This window comes from Seriola lalandi, unplaced genomic scaffold, assembly GCF_002814215.2.
Source record: "Seriola lalandi dorsalis isolate HSWRI2012SDOR001 ecotype SW California unplaced genomic scaffold, Sedor1 jcf7180002054609, whole genome shotgun sequence".
NCBI lineage: Eukaryota > Metazoa > Chordata > Actinopteri > Carangiformes > Carangidae > Seriola > Seriola lalandi.
Window position 1 is genome coordinate 403,058 of NW_019525162.1, and position 18,066 is coordinate 421,123.

At 41.9% G+C, this 18,066-nt stretch overlaps 1 protein-coding gene across 1 annotated transcript in view; it reads right to left on the reverse strand.

Moving 5' to 3' along the window:
* nphs1 (NPHS1 adhesion molecule, nephrin) overlaps positions 1-11,239 on the reverse strand; it is a 36,613-nt gene extending 25,374 nt beyond the window's left edge. The window contains exons 1-3 of the mRNA XM_087177557.1: positions 11,176-11,239; positions 7,445-7,639; positions 4,172-4,294 (exon numbers count right to left, since the gene is read on the reverse strand). Coding sequence (XP_087033683.1) covers positions 4,172-4,294; positions 7,445-7,639; positions 11,176-11,239 — 382 coding nt within the window. The remainder of the gene's footprint in view (positions 1-4,171; positions 4,295-7,444; positions 7,640-11,175) is intronic.
* Positions 11,240-18,066: the final 6,827 nt, after the last annotated feature.

Below are 18,066 nucleotides of genomic sequence, written 5' to 3' on the forward strand. Positions count from 1 at the left end.
CTCCAACCCATCCCCACACTATCCTTCTTGACCACTGCAGTTAAACTGCAGAAGAGCAGGGGAAGGTGTGTTCCAGCTTGGACTGGGAATTACAGCCAATCATCCATCATGTCCACTAAGGCAAGAAAGTGACCCAATCAGCCAAATCAGGTTGAACTTAGATGCGCATACATATTTGTACAAATATGATTCAACATGTGGACAACAACAAAACACATATTATGTTCAATTTACTAGACGTGCACTCAGAGGAAAGAACAGACAGCAAACACGCTGTTCTCTTAATTAACTCTTTCTGCCCTTCTTTGTCTACTTGCCTGTCGGCTTTTTCATTTTGTCTCCCTGTCTGTTTCTCCTCCTCTGCTTCCGAGCTCCATCTCTCTTATTAAGGCACATATATGAACACAAAAATAGATAGGCAAAGACTTGCTCCTGCCGTTCAGATGAGAAACAGTGAGCTGCAAAATTCGATTCATTAGACAAATACAGACGGATGGATGGATAAGGCAGATAAGAAGCAGATTAGCAGACACACATCAATATGCATAAGCAGCTTTTTCCACCTATCTTTCTCTCTCATTCACATACAGATGCACACACTCTCTTTTTCTCCCTTACACACAAACACCCAAAGATAAACTCTACATAAATGTCTACAGTGCATGCAGATTTGCACGCACAAAAACACAGACGCAGGTGAGTGAATGTGCAGACAAGCTACGTTCATTTCACTTCACTCTAAAAACAGGCGTCCGTGTGTGCACAGTCTAACATGTGGTACCTAGCTGATTCTCTGCAAAAATATCAGAGAAGGCCCAAAGGATAAACAGTCTCTAAAAAGCGTATTATGCTGAATTAAAAAAAATAATGGAGACCAGAAGGTCAGACTTCTCAACACCAGACAGACACAACTCATCAGTTTTATCTGTGGAAGACAAAGACCGATTGGCTGAAACCGCACATGCAGGCATATGTACTTGCACACATTGCATTTCTTCTCATGCATAAAAACCCACACATTCACTCATTCACACACTCTCTGTCTCTCTCTCACACACACACACACACACACACACACACACACACACACACACACACACACGTAGGTCTCAGGTGTGTGATCTCTGGCAATGAAAGCCTGAGAAACAGTGCTCTTTTTCAGCCTTCCTCTTCTGTCTCTCCCTTCCCTTCTGTGTCTCCTCTGTTCTGGGGGAGAAGTGGAGCAGGTGTCTAGGACAGAAATAAGACCCCCCACCCCTCACAATCATTCCTCACCGACCCACACACACACACACACACACACACACACACCTCCTCCTTGTCCCACCCCTAATGTCTCTCTTACCTTTGGTTTTGGGTCCATTACAAAACAGTTCAATTCGTATTAATCAGAATTCATCTCCCAAATGACCATTTACAGAAGCTATTTTACACAACCAAGGTCTGAACTGACTCAATTGACCTTAATGATAGATTCAAAACAGAATTAAAAGCACTGTCTCATTTCACTGTTTAGCAGAACTTCCCCCACGCTAATTGTAAAGACCCTGACACAGTAACATCAGTCTGGCGGTGTAATATGCGCACCGTCACACCAGTGTATAACACTCCGTCCTCTGATGGGGTTATATCTTGGGCAACTGTCAGAACTTTTTGTGAACGAAGATGAATAAAGTCACCATGTTCTACGTTGCTTGTGCCCCCATTTATAAGTTGTTCCATTATTCATAACAGGGAATCATAAAATGAAGGCTCATTATATACTCTTCAAGTGCTAAACTCATTAGCTACCGCAAAACCTCACCATAGCCTTGGTTCCTAAAATGTCCTCTAACCTCCAACCAACACTGATAATAAGCTTACACACATGGGCACACTCGTGCGCGCACACAGACACACACACACACACACACACACACATATCTCTGTAAGACCCAACTATGGCAACTGAATGAGTAACACAGTCTAAAACCAGAACACATCAAATAACTGTTTTGAACATTTGCAGGAGGCATCTGTACAGGCATGCAATGCAGTGAGGGAGAGAGTTGTTCATTAACAGGATTAAATGCTAAGGCTAATGGTATAAACCGAGACACAGGATGTGTCAGGTATGTGACGGGCACAGTGCGGGGTAAGTTTTAGCAGAGGAGGGGGTTTCAGCAGAGGGGGTAGAGGTTGTTATTGTCATGGATTACTCAGTGCCACTTGATCTGCCTATTGCGGTAATCCCCTATCTAAGCCCTGCAGGAAGGCAAAAACACACAGGAGTTATGTTGCACCAATGGAAATGTCTTGAAAGCATCTCTTTGTAAGCTCATGGATGGGGCTTATTGACATTTTTGCCTCCATCCCTGCTATTTACTGCCTGTGGTGATCCATCTTGAATTAGCCAGTCATTATACCACTCCCTCTGACCCAAGAATCCAATTATACGACCAGCAATCTCTGTTTTGTTTTCGCATTCCTCCCCCCTCTACCCCCCCCCCCACTGTATCTCCTCATAAAGAGTTTATAGTGTTTTGATTTGATGCAGGGCTTGATGGGATATGCCCATGGTTGACTGGCCAGGGGTGTGGGGCCTTGGGAGCTGTAGTTCAGTGATGGAGAAGTCCGTGGGGAACTCATCAGAGACAGTGCTCTTCAAAAGGATGCACAGTTTCCAGTCCCAGTTCAGCACTAACAGGAGATTGAATTCATCAGCTCATTATCAAGCCCCAGATTAGTCACGTATTTTGAATCAGTTGAGTTGGTGGGGTGGAACAAATGACCCTTTAGGACCAAGGTTGCAATGTGCTTTTTTAAATCAGTCGCTTCACTCTTTGCCCTTTGCAACTGTACAGCTGCAACTGTTCATCTTACACTGTCAACAGCTGTAAAGTGTTCCCAAGACGCTGAACAGAAACACCGGCTGTGATGTGTGGGGAGGATTCAGATCTGAGCATGTCAACAGCACAGGGCAGCAGTAGGTTTCAGTCATGCTAAATGCAACTACCACTAAACCCTGACGTAACACGAACATTATTCCCACACAATTTGACCTTTTCGACAAAGCCACAGGCAACTGTGTTGACTTTGTGCATGTGGGCGCACATGCAATAGGCATTTCAGAGGTAATAAATGTGGGAGTCAAGCCTGCTGTGGCTGCAGGTGTAGGCCTGCTGTAGGACCTGAGACTGCTGCAGTGTAGAACAGAGCGCAGCCTTTCAGAGGAGACGTCTGCAGTCTATGCCCCTTCCTATCCCACACCACCCGCCATCCCTCCTACCAGCCCATTGATGTCAGAAAAACCTGCTCTCTTCCCAGAGGAGAGAGAGGCCGCTAGAATTGCCACGGCAACCCCCCCTCACCACCACCACCACCACAAAAAAAAAAAAAAAAAAAAATCCCTCTCCATGGTCACCAAAGAGAAAGCTTGAAGGCGAGGAAGAGAGGGAGAAATTGTGCAATGGAGAGAATGGGGAGGGGGATGTAAGTAAATGAACTGCGCCTGGAGAAGAAAGGTTCTTTTAGAGTCCTTTCCTTGCCACATATGGGCTCGCTCCCACAAGCAAGAGGGATAGGGAGAGAGAGATACTGGTTGTTATAGAGTGACAACAGGTGGTCTAATGTAGTTGCACAATTACATCTATTCCACCCCATGTCTGAGTAGGAACTTTTCAATCACTCCTGTTATAATTTATTCCTGTGCAAGGGAGAGACATGGATCGCCCTGAGGCTTGCCAGGGAATCCAGGCTGTACTGATACTTTATATTGTGCAGCTGCTGTGTAAAGCCATGGAGCTGCTGGAACATGCAGGGATGGCATAGTACTTGTTAAAGAAATAAATGTTTGAAAAGTTACAAAAAATTACGACTTTCTTCATGGTCCATACGTGCATCAAATATGATTTGCATTTGAAGGAAAGCACTGAGTTCTACTGTAACAAGGGCCCTGCTTCAAATGCAACTGCCTTATCTTAAGCAAATTAAAGCTCTTTATCAATAGAAATGAATATTTAACAGCTCTTTATATGCTGATTACCGGTCAAGAGGTTGTGCATATTACTGAAGTGCTGAGGACACTCACTGTGCCTTATTACATACATTATTTCATCATTCTGGCAAAAAAAGTACATGTTTATAAGCCCCCACATCCCCTCTGTGGAACAAACTCCAGGGTTTTGCTCACTTAACACGTTGACCCAGGCTGTGTTGGAAACGAGTGCGTGACTGCTCTCTGACTGGCCCGCTTGACATTCATAGGTGGCGTCATCTTCCAGTTGGGCCTTTTCAATCTGAAGATGATACTGTCCTGGAATAGAGATGGAGAGATCAATTATTTGTGTTACACATTATGCTGTAATAAGGATGTGCACACTGAATACATGTAGAGGAGGGGTTCATGTAGTTTTCTTGTTCACACACCTGAATATTAATAATAGGTACCTCCTGTAGGTACTTTCTCATCTGTGTTGATTTCAGAGTGTCTGAATTTTGGCAATTTTCAACTTTGGAAATGGGAAAATTAACAATCAAAGCAATTTGTATATTGACAACCTGGCATTTTGATTCAGTACAGTAATATACTCTGCTACTGATGTTTGTGTGTTTGATTTGGTTAAAAATAGACTATTTTCTTATTTCCGTGGAATGAAAACATCTCACTTGCTGAGAACCTCCTGCTGCAGGCATTTGCACTGACATGCAAGTGGTTGTCTACACTCATAGCAGACACATTTTGTTTCAGCATGAATTTCCAGTATGGTAAATGAAATCCAATCGCGGATTCACAACGCAGACTGAATAAACTGTCTATTAATTGATGCCAGGCAGAGTCCTTCTCTCTGTATCTCTCTTCTGAGATGGGCCCTGCCAACAGGGCTTGATTTGTTTGATGCATTGCCATAACCTGTGGGGATTAGATGATGTTCAGTGTTGGTTTTCCAGCTCCTGATTCTCTGGCTCACAGCCTACTAACATGTGCAAAATAGTATCTTGGTCTGACAACCACCCAGGCCTAAAAATGCATGTGTCAAGTAAGCTGGCAAGATAATTAACACCAACCAGAAGCAATTTTCACATCCAAGTTATCATTGAGCGCACAGAGAGAGAGACATTGAAGTTATTAATCATATTCCTCTTTCCTGAAATTACTCACAAATAGTGCAATCAAGTTGCAGAGAGTGTGTATTTATGGTAGGGGAGATGGTGGATGGCTGCAACGTGATTTGCTTACTTGTCCATTACCCTGTATTTATTTCAAAATTTTGGTATATAGTATATCTACATAGCCATTATGTCTGCAGCAGAGTATGTTCTCCTCTCTGCAAATCTGAATTAGTGTTTTGTCCTTAAAGCTGAGAATATATATTGTTACATAGGCTATTTGGGAAAGGTCAATCCTAACGGAAAGGGAAAGTGAAAACTAACCAGTGTCAGTTGCTGATCTTCATTTAGACAACTTCTTTGCCTCATTCAGTCATCCAACTTCAATCAATATAGTTCCTCTCACTTGTGTTTTGTAACTTGAAAACCGGGTATTATCTTACTGTACATTATATCGTCATATGTTTAGTGCTACGTCATTATAACTGGTATAAACCGATTCAATACAAAGTATGCTCTACTAAGGCTTCATTATTTCTAAAAATAAAAAATTTTTAAAAAAAGAGCAAAAGTATTCACACAGCTTGACAGGTGTGAGCCAGGTGAGTGGTCTTTAGCACATCTTTTTCTGGCTCTGTTCAGTATTAAATTAAGGGTAAAGAATAATTAAATACTTTTCCAAAGCTTAGACGATTTATTAATAAAAACTTACCACCAACATAACACATAGAAGAAATCCCAGCAAATGGCTGAGATAATATTCATGTGTGACTATGGTTTATCACTATATACATACTTGATATTGGTTAAGAAAGCTAAGATAGTTGCAGTATATATGATGTCATGTGAACATTGTCTTCATGAATGTTCATTCATAATTACGTTTTGCCCGATTTACTGGCAACATGCCATGTACTACAACTGAATTATACCTGGTGGATCAATTACTATAAATAAATTAAGAAAAACTCCCTTATTGGTGCCTTGAAGCTGTTTTTCTACTGTTCTGTGTGTGTTTGTCTTTACAAATGCTTGAAATTCTACATCTACTCTCATGTCGATACACATTTACATTACTGCAGCAGCTTAGGGAAACCAAGGGTGCTACATCTACTGTAAGTATATGTTGGAATCAGTAATGGCGTCTCCTGTGCGTGTGTATGTGTGATTTCAGGCTTTTTTAAGCATCAATAAATATCGCTGATGGTGACAATCAGTGGAAAACTGGTGGAGTAACAAGTGCAGTCAAGTGTCATCTTAAATGATTTAGCTATTTCTGTGCAGTGTTAAGTGATTGCATACATCAGTCTGCAGTTTGCCGTTTCTTTTCCTGGATATTTTATCCCCGAGTGTGTTCTTGAGTGTTTGAAAAGCTGGTTTGTGTTTGTGGTTCTGGTGTACATGTTCTGATTTTTTTGTTACTGATGTTAAAAGATGCAAGATTTTTTTTCCGATCCTGTACCTGCTATAATGCTTATTGTAATTTGCTCACTGACAACTAATCAACTGACAAACAATACTTTAGTTTCTATATATTAACTCTCAGCATTAATAAGAATGAACAGTGTGGGCATGGGTATCTATGCGTCTCTCAGTGTTCGTGTGTCACTGGCAGTCTCCCACACTGTGCAACAGTGAAGTGCGGCTTGTCTAGTTGCGGGCTGATCATGAACAGATGCTCTTCTCTTACTCGGGATTGCCTTCTAATTGGCTATTACTTTTTATAGACTGTGGTGCAGATTCTGCAACACATTTTATTTCCTGCCACATTTCACTGATTTGCTGACACTCTGTTGCTTTAATTTCTTTTTTTTTTTTGTCTTTATACGTGAGTGACAGTGGGATGTGTGAGAGGCTGTTGACAATCACATCACCTCCTCCGTCCCAGATGCTTCCCGTATAGAGAGCATGTGTGCCATAAGGTTCCTGTAATGTCTGTGTTGCTTTATTACAGCACTTTGAAGCGATAGCAACAACATCATCTCATTTACTTTTAGAGTAGCCAACATCAAGCTGGACTGTTGGATGCTTCCTGAACTGTCAGCTGCACTTATAATTAAAAGCATATGAAATATGTAACAAGAAAATAAATAATATATATAGGATAAAAAATAATAAAGTATATAGGATTAATTTAATACTGCCATCTGTTATTGTGTTATTTTCTTTGATACACAATACTTTCAGTTACCCTTTCATGCTCTGGCCTACACAGCTTCTTGACTGGCGTTATTTATCTTTTTCCACTCAACTGGATCTTCTGAGTTGATTGTTTTTATGACATTTTTTTTTTATTCTTTACCAAACCCATAAACTTCCTGGCCATAGACCATATTCTGTGAGTATCCCTGTTTACCTCTCTTGGGGTTTCCAATCATGCTGTAGCGTGGAAAGCCTGGCAGGCTTCTCTGAGGTCCCAGGAGGAGGCCATCTTTCACCCACTGCACAGTCCCTGAGGCCCGCAGCACCTCACACCTCAACACAGCTGTGGCTCCCATCCGCACAGTGAGGTTCCTGGGCTCAATCCTGAAGGCCTGCTGGGCCTGTGTGCCTGGAGACATAAAAGGAGAAGGAGGAAAGCAGCTGGAGTGGAATCATAGAGCAGGAAAGGGATGTGATTGGATTTAATGTAAAGAGGTGGACAGGAACAAGAGGTGGATATGTGTGAGGAGTGTTAGAGAGGAAATAAAAGGAGTAGAGGGAGCATGACATAAACATACACCACAGGGATGCAGGCTTGTGTCTTTTGTCTGAGAAGTCACCCCATTGTGTCTGGCCACATTATTCATCCTGGCATATGTTTTATTGATGGGAAACTGCAGTGATACGGCCCTGAAATGAGTCAATAAAGTAATTACTGTGAATTAAATCCCCCCTCGGCTATGCAGATAGGGTACTGGGAGGAAAAAAGCATGGGGTATCAGAGACCTCTTTCACCTGCGGTTTTTCTTCAATGTCGATGTCCTACCAGCTAATTCCTCCTGGGAAGAGTAATGATTATCACTTTAATCCCCCTTGTTTGTCATAGGTGGGGTTGGCCATCCTTCAGCCAGGCTCTTAGGTGACATCTGTGGTGCGAAGCGCTTGAGTCAGGAAGGTAACCTTACAGCAGACCACCTATGAGCTTCTAACACTGGGGCTAGGATTATATGATTATTATACATAGGGGTTTATGAATAAATTCAGTTCAAGGAGCCAAATGCAACTGCATACTCCAATTAGTGCCTAATATCTAAGTGTGAATCTCATTTAAACAATGCCCCACAGAGAAGCAAGCCTGATTCAGCAAGGCTGTTTGAATCTTGACCTTCATTGAAGCAATGACCAAGTTGTTTGTGAAGTGTATGCTCTGTTGTGTCTGACAACATGAGTGAGAGGCAGAGCTCTCGGATCAAGGCTGAACCAGTCACCTCACGTCAAATATGAAGGGCAAGATTGGCCATTACAGAGGATGCATACAAACAACCAAACACTGGAGCACATTTGCATACAGTTTACATAAATGAATACTCAACAGTGATCTATAGTGGCTGCTAAAATAGGATTATGCCGTATTATTCTGAGATACAGAAATACTAAATGCCATATTAAAATATAATGTGATAAGACTTTTCATGTCCGAAAGTGAGTGAGAGTATTTAACTTTTAGATGATGAAATAACACAATCTTGCTCTTTTAACCAGTTGAATTCCTAATCAGTAAATCGAACCATTACTCATTACATTCAGGTGTTTTGCTGCTACAGTTTTAGCCTACCTAGTAGCTTATGGTGCCTATGGTTAGCTAATGTTAGCAAACTTTAGATTCTGTTGTGTAACTGGTATTACTGGGTTAGTTTTACTTAATGACTCTTCTCTACTTCTGCTACTGTTACGCAGCATTTTAGCATATCACAGATAAACATTTTAATGGTTTAAGCACTAAATTAAACAAGTTAATAATGTTTGCTATTTCTTGCTTGAGGTCTGAATCCACCATATGCTTAAATCTCAGTAGGGCTGCCTAATGATAATGTGTATGTCTTTGGACCAACTGAGTCAGTTGGGATTTCAATGTTCCATTAACATCAACGCCCATCATCCTGTATTTCTGCCACTTGCGACCGTGGTGTTCAGCTATTAATATTCATTATTTTTTGGCCATTTTGGGGGCAGCAGAACAAACTGTAAACACAACACTGACTTATAATATAATCACCCTCTAAATTTGATATAGCGAATGTTTTAACAGGCAATTGCCCTGCACGTCCAGCAAACACGGAACAACATTAGTATTCATTTGGAGTAATGTTTCTGGAGCAGATGTAAGTCCAATATTCACTCTTCGTTTTGCTCTGTTTTGGACTCCACCAACTCCTGGGGGAAAAAGTTGCTCTTTAGCTGCTAAATGTTACAATAAGTCACTGATTTTCTGTGTGTCTTTAGGTGCTGAGAAGGGATTTATTTTTATTTCTTATTTTTCGCTGACAGCAGCTGCCTTCTGCAACTGGAAACCTGGAAATGAGGTTGATGACAGCAGTGATACTAAACCAAAACAGTAAAGCAGGCATAAAACCAAAATAATGAACTACAGTAAAAGATGCTTAAAACGCTCTATAAGACTAAGGTGAATTTCGGAGACAGGTGGAAAGCCTTTGTAAGTTTGTCACAGTGAGCATTTTTGACCCAGTATTGACATAAAAATACAAATTACTACAGCTTTAAAGGAAGAGGGGAAACAGGCCTGTATGAAGTGACTGATTCACATTTTCACCTGCACAAGTGTAGGTAATAATGACGCATTTGAGTGCCCGAGTAAGCCATGCCAGAAAGCACGCATGTACGACACCGTGGTGTTGGAACTAAATGGACTGCAGCCATCATTAATTCATGTTATTAATTACACCTGCGCTTTCCTGCTATTGCATGTCAAATATCTGCCGTGAAATATTGATCACCATTCCTTATTCAGGAGTGGATGCCTACAATTAGTATGCACTTTGCTTCTCAATTCTTATTTCCACATTCACTCTTACTTTTTAAGATGAATATGTTGTTTAAGAGTAGCAGATTCTTTCCAGACAATCTTTTACCACTTTGCCACTTACTACAGCAGCCACCTCATATACCATCATATACCAGTAAAGATGTCTTTTGATGAAAAGGTTTGTTTATTGCTAAATCCTCCTCCCCAGTCATAAGGTAGTATATTAGTATCGTGTTTTCCACTGCATTGTCAGATAACTTAAGTTTTCTGAACTAGAAATTCTTGTAGTAATCACCATGGAAACTAGTGAGGAAATACAGTGAGCATAGTACTCAGTAGCAAAAGTGAAATTATGTTGGTGTGACTTATTTTCTAAATTACTACTCATAGGTGAAAATAGGTGTTCGCTATACTCCCACTCTCCTTGGACAGATTCACCTTGAGCTAAACTGTACAAAACAACAACCCCATTAGAACAGTCACAATGGTTGCATTGGAGTAACCCTACTGGCCATACTACAGCTGAGGCAGTATTCAGAGCATGTTATTTGCGTGAAACACTAATACCCTAAGAAACCTTGAGTTTCCACTTCGCCACGAATAAACCAATTAACAAAATGTTCCTTTCTACCTGAGGTCCTGTTCATAGGAAGAATGCTCACGCAACAAAAGTGGGTGAAAAAGATTGCAGCTGCTGGTTTCCTATTTGACTAAGCAATAACAGCAGAGGACGGAAACAGCCATGATGTGAACAGTTGGTCCTGTTCAGCACCTTGATTTGCTAGCTGATGTCTGATTTGCACAGATGCTGAGAAAACAAACATGAAAACAGATTCATATGTAGATGCCACAGTAAGGCAGTTCAGTACCTTAAATGCGATTTTCACAGTATAAGATTAAGAGATCAGTATGAGATTAACCGGGTGCATTTAACTGACTTATATTTACAGCACATCCATCACTGTAAACCTATTAAAGCTATTATGCGTTACTGAAAATTCATTTTAGCCTTCAATAACGTTAAGGTTGAACTGCTCAGCTGAATGACCTCAACATGAATGAGACCTGAAAAGGCTACAGTTACTGCAATGATAGGTCCATGTGACATTTGATCCTCTTACCCCAGATGAGACAGAGAAAGGGTAGTGCTGAAGGAGACACAATCCATGCTGACAAGAAGTCCATGTCACCACTGACACCTGACCTGCGGCAATCCTGGAACAAGGAAGAAAAAAAAAAAACATGCAATATGCGTCAACATAAACACCACACCCCCTACAATACGACTATAGTATAGGCATATGCTTTTCAGATGCATCTGTATTAACTCCAGTGTTGCAGTGTAGTACACGAAGCTATCGATTCAAAAATTGTCTTTTTATGTTTCTTGTTTATTTTCAAATTTTGATTTTCTGACATAACGTCGGTTGTTTGCAATATTACACGCTATTTTGCATGTGATTTCAAAGCAGACTTTTTAAAATCAGACAGTCTAATCACAATGTTAATGGTTACAAAATCAGTTTTGGTAGTTTGTGTTTTAGATGGGACGTACATGCAGAGGAACTGTGTAGCTAGGTAGACTATTGTTAGCTCAGTTCTCTCAGAACTGTACATCTGAATTTGTGATTAGTTGTTACAAAGACCTCTGTGGCTTCTTTCTGCATTTCTTCGGGCTTCTCTTACATGATCGGCTGAGGGAGTTAAGAACAAAGCAGAGACAGTATATACAACAAATATCTCTTGTACGTCCTTAAAAAGGGCTAACAGACAACTTTGCCTCCGTTTTAGTTGCATGACCGTACAATACCATGACAGTATATTTATTTGTGATGATAATACTGTTTGCTGGTTGACTAATGTAAATAATACCTTAATATTAAGGATGGGAGATCAGAGAATATATGGCTTGTATGGGTTAGGGTGAGATGAACTATTTTGCTGTTTAGAGATGAGGAATTGGTGAATAAATAGGTTCAAACATGTAAGAAAATTGGGTCAAAATCCCTCTCAATAACAACTATGTATTTGTTTTTCTGAATACACATAAGAAGAGTATGTTAGTGTGATACTGTCAGGATCACGGCATGTTTTCATTGTGAATGTTGAGAAAAGAACCGTTCAGAATAAAGACTGTAGGCAGTGCTGTGGGTCTGTGCCCGCTGCATCCAACACTCTCCCTTATTTGACCAGGAAGAGCCCTCTGTGGATTTCAAGTCAGTTTGTAATCACTTCAATTTATCTGCTGGAGGAGTGGAACAAATAATAGTGATTTACTTAATTGAAAACTAAATATTTTCTCATCTGAATAGACAAAATGAATTGAAGGCAACAGCTCTTTGACGCATCTCCCCTCAGTCGATTAGTTGCACTCCAACAGGCTTTGATAAGAATTAACTCACACTCAATTATTTTTTCACTCTCAAAACATTTGTGTATTTCAGAGCCCCCAGCATACTCTTTGAACACACAAGGGCAATTACTTCCCTCTTCAATGAATAGAAATTCTCTTTCTGAGGTTAAGAGTTCCCGTCTTCTCTTTATCCCTGTCTCTTTTAATGCATCGTGTAGGTAAACAGAAACACAGTCATTATACCCTGCCGAATATTAACATTTCTTCTCATATGCATAGGAATTTTAATATATCCATCTCTCGATAAGAAGAACTGGATTTCTGTCATTTGCCTGCAGGACGATGACAAAGGACAGAATTTGGGATTTGGAGTTCAAACAACATTTATCCTGTGTCCAAGAAGAGAAGTGTTTGGCCAACACAGAGAGGTTGCTGCTGACCTCATGAGTCATCATTTTCATTCGGACTCTTAATGAAAGCAGACACAGCCAGCCTGACCTCCCCACATTCCCATTACCTAGTCAAACAACTGCCTTAATTGCTTTGAAAATACAGCCAGTTGTAAGAATGTCAATTCACAGATACATGTTTATATTCAATGTATGAAAAATCTGGGAATAACTGTGACATTGGATAAATACAAGACTGAATGGCAATTTAATCCATTCTCAAATTTCAGAAAGACCCATATTTTACTACAGCACAGTCTTTTAATTTTTTTTTCTTTACCTTGTTCTTCAGCAGCTTCTTACAAATGCAAATGAGAAAGTTTGATTTGAAATTTGATTCGCTTTCAGGGACAAGGCTGCCACTCTCCCCGCAAAGGGCATTAGAGGTACCTGAACCATTCAGCGTGACCCCAACAGGTAGATTTTTAATGGCGTCTTTCATAAAATCATCAAACGACTCAATACACTCAATCCTAGACCAATTTAACGTGAAACCCCATGAAATCAGTCAATGTGCAGAAAATGAAGTTTCAACCTCCACGCAGCCCCCCAATTCACATGTCGTCCTACATCTTAATACCAACCTAACCTCTTACCAATCTCTCCACTTTCCTGTGGGTCCAATTACTGTAGATTATAGAGGCAGCGTTGTGAACCATTACTGCTTTAACACTGAACTGCAGATAAAGAAGGTTTCTTAAAGATGCAGATTAGATTATCATCAGAAAAATCTAATCACATCCAAATCACCAACTGTGCGTTTAAACATGCCGTTCTTGATCAGCCTGATTAAGATCTGACTTGCCGTGCTAAATACAGGCCGGACAGACCGCAGCCTCCGGGGAAGACGGGCTAAATCATATCAGCGTGGTCCAGCAGTTCAAGCAGCAGCTTGACAATGGACATGTCCAGCACCAACTTCAAGGCGCTCAAAGAGAGTTAGACGTTCGTGTGTGCTTTGTCTGCGCTCACTTCAGCTCAAAGTGTTCAAGTTTACTGGATTACTCCGACTTCGCTACACACATTCACAAACCCGCTCTCCCCAGGAAAAAGTTGAGAGACAGAGAGGCAAAAAACATCTTTCAACCTCCACCAACTCAAGCACATCTGCCTGCCTAGGGTGCACAGAGAGAAAGAGAGTGAGGAAGGTAGGCGCGCACACACACACACACACACACTCACATACACACACGCACACACACACAGAAAGGGCGTACCTCCACTCTTAAAAAAGCCAAGAATCTTTGAATAGGTGTGTGGATTTGCATGAGAGAAAGAGAGCTGTGCTTACCTGTTGAGTGACGCCAAGGCTCAGGAGCGTCTTTTTGTCTTCCTGATCTACAGATGGTTCTCTGAACACGAGTGAGCCACGGAGATGTTAAAGAATGCCAATGGGACTCCCCCTTCTCTCACTCCTTAGTCTAAGACTGAGACAAACAGATAAAGAGATGGGGAGAGGCAGTAGCACAGACTGAAGAATGAAGGAAGGTGTGTTTATGAGTTAGTGCTGTTGGAGGTGGTTACACGGGGGTCACCTGAAAAACAAAACAATGTCATGGCTGCCCCAAGGATTCAAAGGATTTTTAATGCTTTTAAGGCCAAACAACAAAAAAATGATTTTAAAAGTTGTAGGACCTTTTGTTTCGGTGGAATCTAATAAATAACTATAAAATCTTGATAAAGTCGCAGTGAGCCAGTAATAAAATCGGAGGAACGTGCCTTTAGTTTCTCTCTATTCTGCCTTTCTGTGGGAGTACTCATGGATCCCATTATTTAACATTTCACTGTGCTGGTTTGGAAGGAGCTGAGCAGCCCTCACAGATACAGATGCAACATGGATGTCTTCACAGCTGCTAGTTTGTAACATTTATGCTCATACATAATGAATGGAATAGAGTATCCACATTACTGTATTTCCTATACTGGCTACTCCTGGGGTTATCTGCTCTGCTGCAGAGATGGAGACAGACACAGAGACAGGCCAAAGAATTCACTTTTAACCTTGGAGTATTTTTTTTTTCCCCTGAATACTGCCTCCCCCCTCCCTTCCCACAACCCTTTTGTCAATTATATACTTCCAACTGAACGGTGGCTGGAGAATACCACCATTTGCTCAATGGGACATGCTGAAAGCTTTTCTAGCAAGACAACTTAAAGGTCATGTTTATTTTCCACATACATGTATTTTTCATTTGATCTGCTGATGGTCCACGCTTGTGCTGTGCAGCTCTGTGTTGACTATATGTATGAGCTATTTGCTCAGTATAAACACAAAAGCAGTTGTACTGCTGCATCTGTTGTTCCACTATGGGTCAGCCATGCAGTAATGATAGACCAACCACTGTCTGTGAGAAGAGTGCTGAGAGACTCCCACATTTGAGCAGTAGGCAATAAAGAAAGAATGATAATGACACACAGCCTCATAGTGGCACAAATTCATGGACTGTAACCTTATGTTGTGCATACTGCATACTGCACAGTGCCAGTGTCCACTATCCGTTCTGTGTGTAGTGTGTGCGTGTGTGTGTGTACAGGCGGTGCAAGCGGGTGTGTGTGGCCCAGATGTTAGCAGCTGGGTTGTGTAGTCGTAGCCGGCCCCACAGACAGTCATTAAGCCCAGCAGCCCAGGGCTGGAAGGTTAATTCCCCCGCCTGGAGCGGTATGTAGGTGGGAGGCAGGAGGAAAGAAGGGAGGGAGGTGGAGGATGAGGTGGAGAGGCAATGGGAGGCGAGGGGGCTGTGAAGCTCAGCACTCAGTTCACACAAACAGCACTGTCAGCAAGAGTGGAGGCGCTCCACTGCCAGACGAAGGAAGAGGAGGGAGAGAGCTGCGGCCTGACAGAGAGGTGGTGAGGGAGGGGGGGGGAGATGGACAGAGGACCTGAAGATGAATGGCAAGAGGGGAAATGCAGGGAAGAGGAGGGAGATACAGTAAGAGGGTAAAAAGAATTCATGTCAGGAGGTTGGACAGGCAGAGGGTGAGATGAAGGGGACACGAACGAGCAAGGTAATGGAGCGAGAGAAACGGATGGAGAAAGGAGACAGAAAGATACTGTAAAATGGGCTGCGGAGTGATGAATAGAAGACGAGGGAGGAGCAGGGGAAGGGGGGAGATGGGAGGAAGGAAGAGTTGTTTTGAAAACCAACAGGAAGTCTACTGACTCAGACCAGTGTGGCAGGGAAGGCAACGAGGAAGATTAATCAAAGAAAGCAATAAGCACTACGGTGGAAAGCAACACAATACATGGAAGAGGGAAAGATAGGGTCACTTCCAGGAGATTGATTCAGAAAAGTGGAGTAGGAGTGAGACTGCATGCAATATGTTTTTGTGTGTGTTTGAGTTCCTGCGTATGCCTGTGGGTGTGTAAACTATTTGTAAGGAAGGTGCATGGGGTAGGGGAGTAGGGGGTGTGCTTAAATCATCTGGACTGCCATAAGCAATGTGGCAGCTCAGATTCTGTCACTTGTCAAAATAAAGACCAAAGAAAAAAAGCTTAATTACAAAATAAATATGACATATTGGAGTCAGTAGCTAACGGTTTAGACAGGCAGAGATATTCACCGCCCAATATGTGATTCACACCAAGAAGAGGATTTCACTAGTTCAGCGCCCACAGTTCTTAGGAAGCGGTTAATTTAATGAAAAAGGTGCCTCACTAACCCTTCAAGACTTGTGAGGGCTTTGACAAAGGCCTGAAAAATTGTCTTTGAGCATTGAGCTGGAGAGTATTGCATCCACACTCTGAGCCTCTGCATTAACTACAGCCATCTGACCTGATGATCTGATCGGAGCCCCGGCTTCTGTTGCCTGCCACAGTGCAGCTGCCATATCAGCAATGCTTCTGGATTCTAAATCTGTAGACAAGGACAGCATGTTTTTTTTTTGTTTTTTTTTTTCTTTCCTGGCCGATCTGGCTACCAGTCGACCACAGGAGAAAGAGATTTAACAGGCAGCCGCAGACTAAGAGCATGCATCACCAGAAACCAGAAATGACAATTACAGGCATCACTAAAATAACAGTAGCAAACAGAGATAAGAGGACTTTCAAAAGTCTGACAGCATAGATAGTTGCTTAATCCCCCTCAGCAGCACTTTCTTCAAAAGTCTGTCAAAGTGTTGAAGTCTGAATAGGGACATGAACCTTGTCCCACTGCTGGCAAGTGTGCAAGATGAGATTCTCAAGTTGCTGCCTCTGGGTGGGTGACCTGTGAACCAAGTGATGCCAGAGCATGTGGAAGGTACATGTGTCATGGTTAAGACGGATTTGGAAAAACCCAATTAAACACACCGCCACACTCTTTGCTGTTCCCCTTCAATTCCCATCCCTGTGTCCCTGTTGGCAGCAACATGGAGTTCAGTGCTGGGCATGTGTTTGTGCGTTTGTGCAAATTTGTGTGTATGTGTCAGGATGGATGGAGAGGCTTGAGACAGCCAGCTGTGGTGTCCAGATTGAGGAGGGATTATTTCCCAAATCTCCCCCATTTACCTCAGCTGCCTAACAAGCTCCTATATAACCATGTTAATTCACTGATATTGCGACTTTGATTCTGCTTTTAATAACAAACAAACACTGTCTACCAATCAAATGAGTTCTTTTTGATGAGATCTTATACATATCTTTGTCTAGGTAAAGTACAACACGAGGAGGCTTACTGAGCAAGTGTGAGAGGATCTGCATTAGAGAAAATCCTAATCAGACTAATAAACTGCATTAGACACAGGGATGTAACTGATAGATGAGTAATGCTAATTCAATTGACAGTAAAAATATATGTAATTAAGTTTCTGCTAGTGTGCAAGGAAGAAGCAAAAAGCTAAAAATAAATAAATAAATAAAAAAAGTACCAGACTTCTATGGGAAAGTGGAACTCTCCATCTAACAGATTCCTGTGTGAAGTCATGAGGTCAGAGGCTGGACAGGATCGCTGAAACAATATTATTAGGTCACTGAGGGAAGAGGAGCAGGGTCAGATAATGAGACTCAATCTAGCCGAGTGAAAATGCATGGGAGGGAAAGTGCTGACACCTCCCTCGCTCTCGCTCATCCAATTCCCAGCGCTTACTCTGTGCCACTGATATTCATGCCGAGCTGTCCATCCACAGCCCACAAACTTTAACGTTCGCGCCGTCTCCACCGGCTCATCTATCACCCCACTGTGGTGATGGACGAATGGAGAGCAGAGCAGAGAACGTGGTGGTGGGTGGGGTGG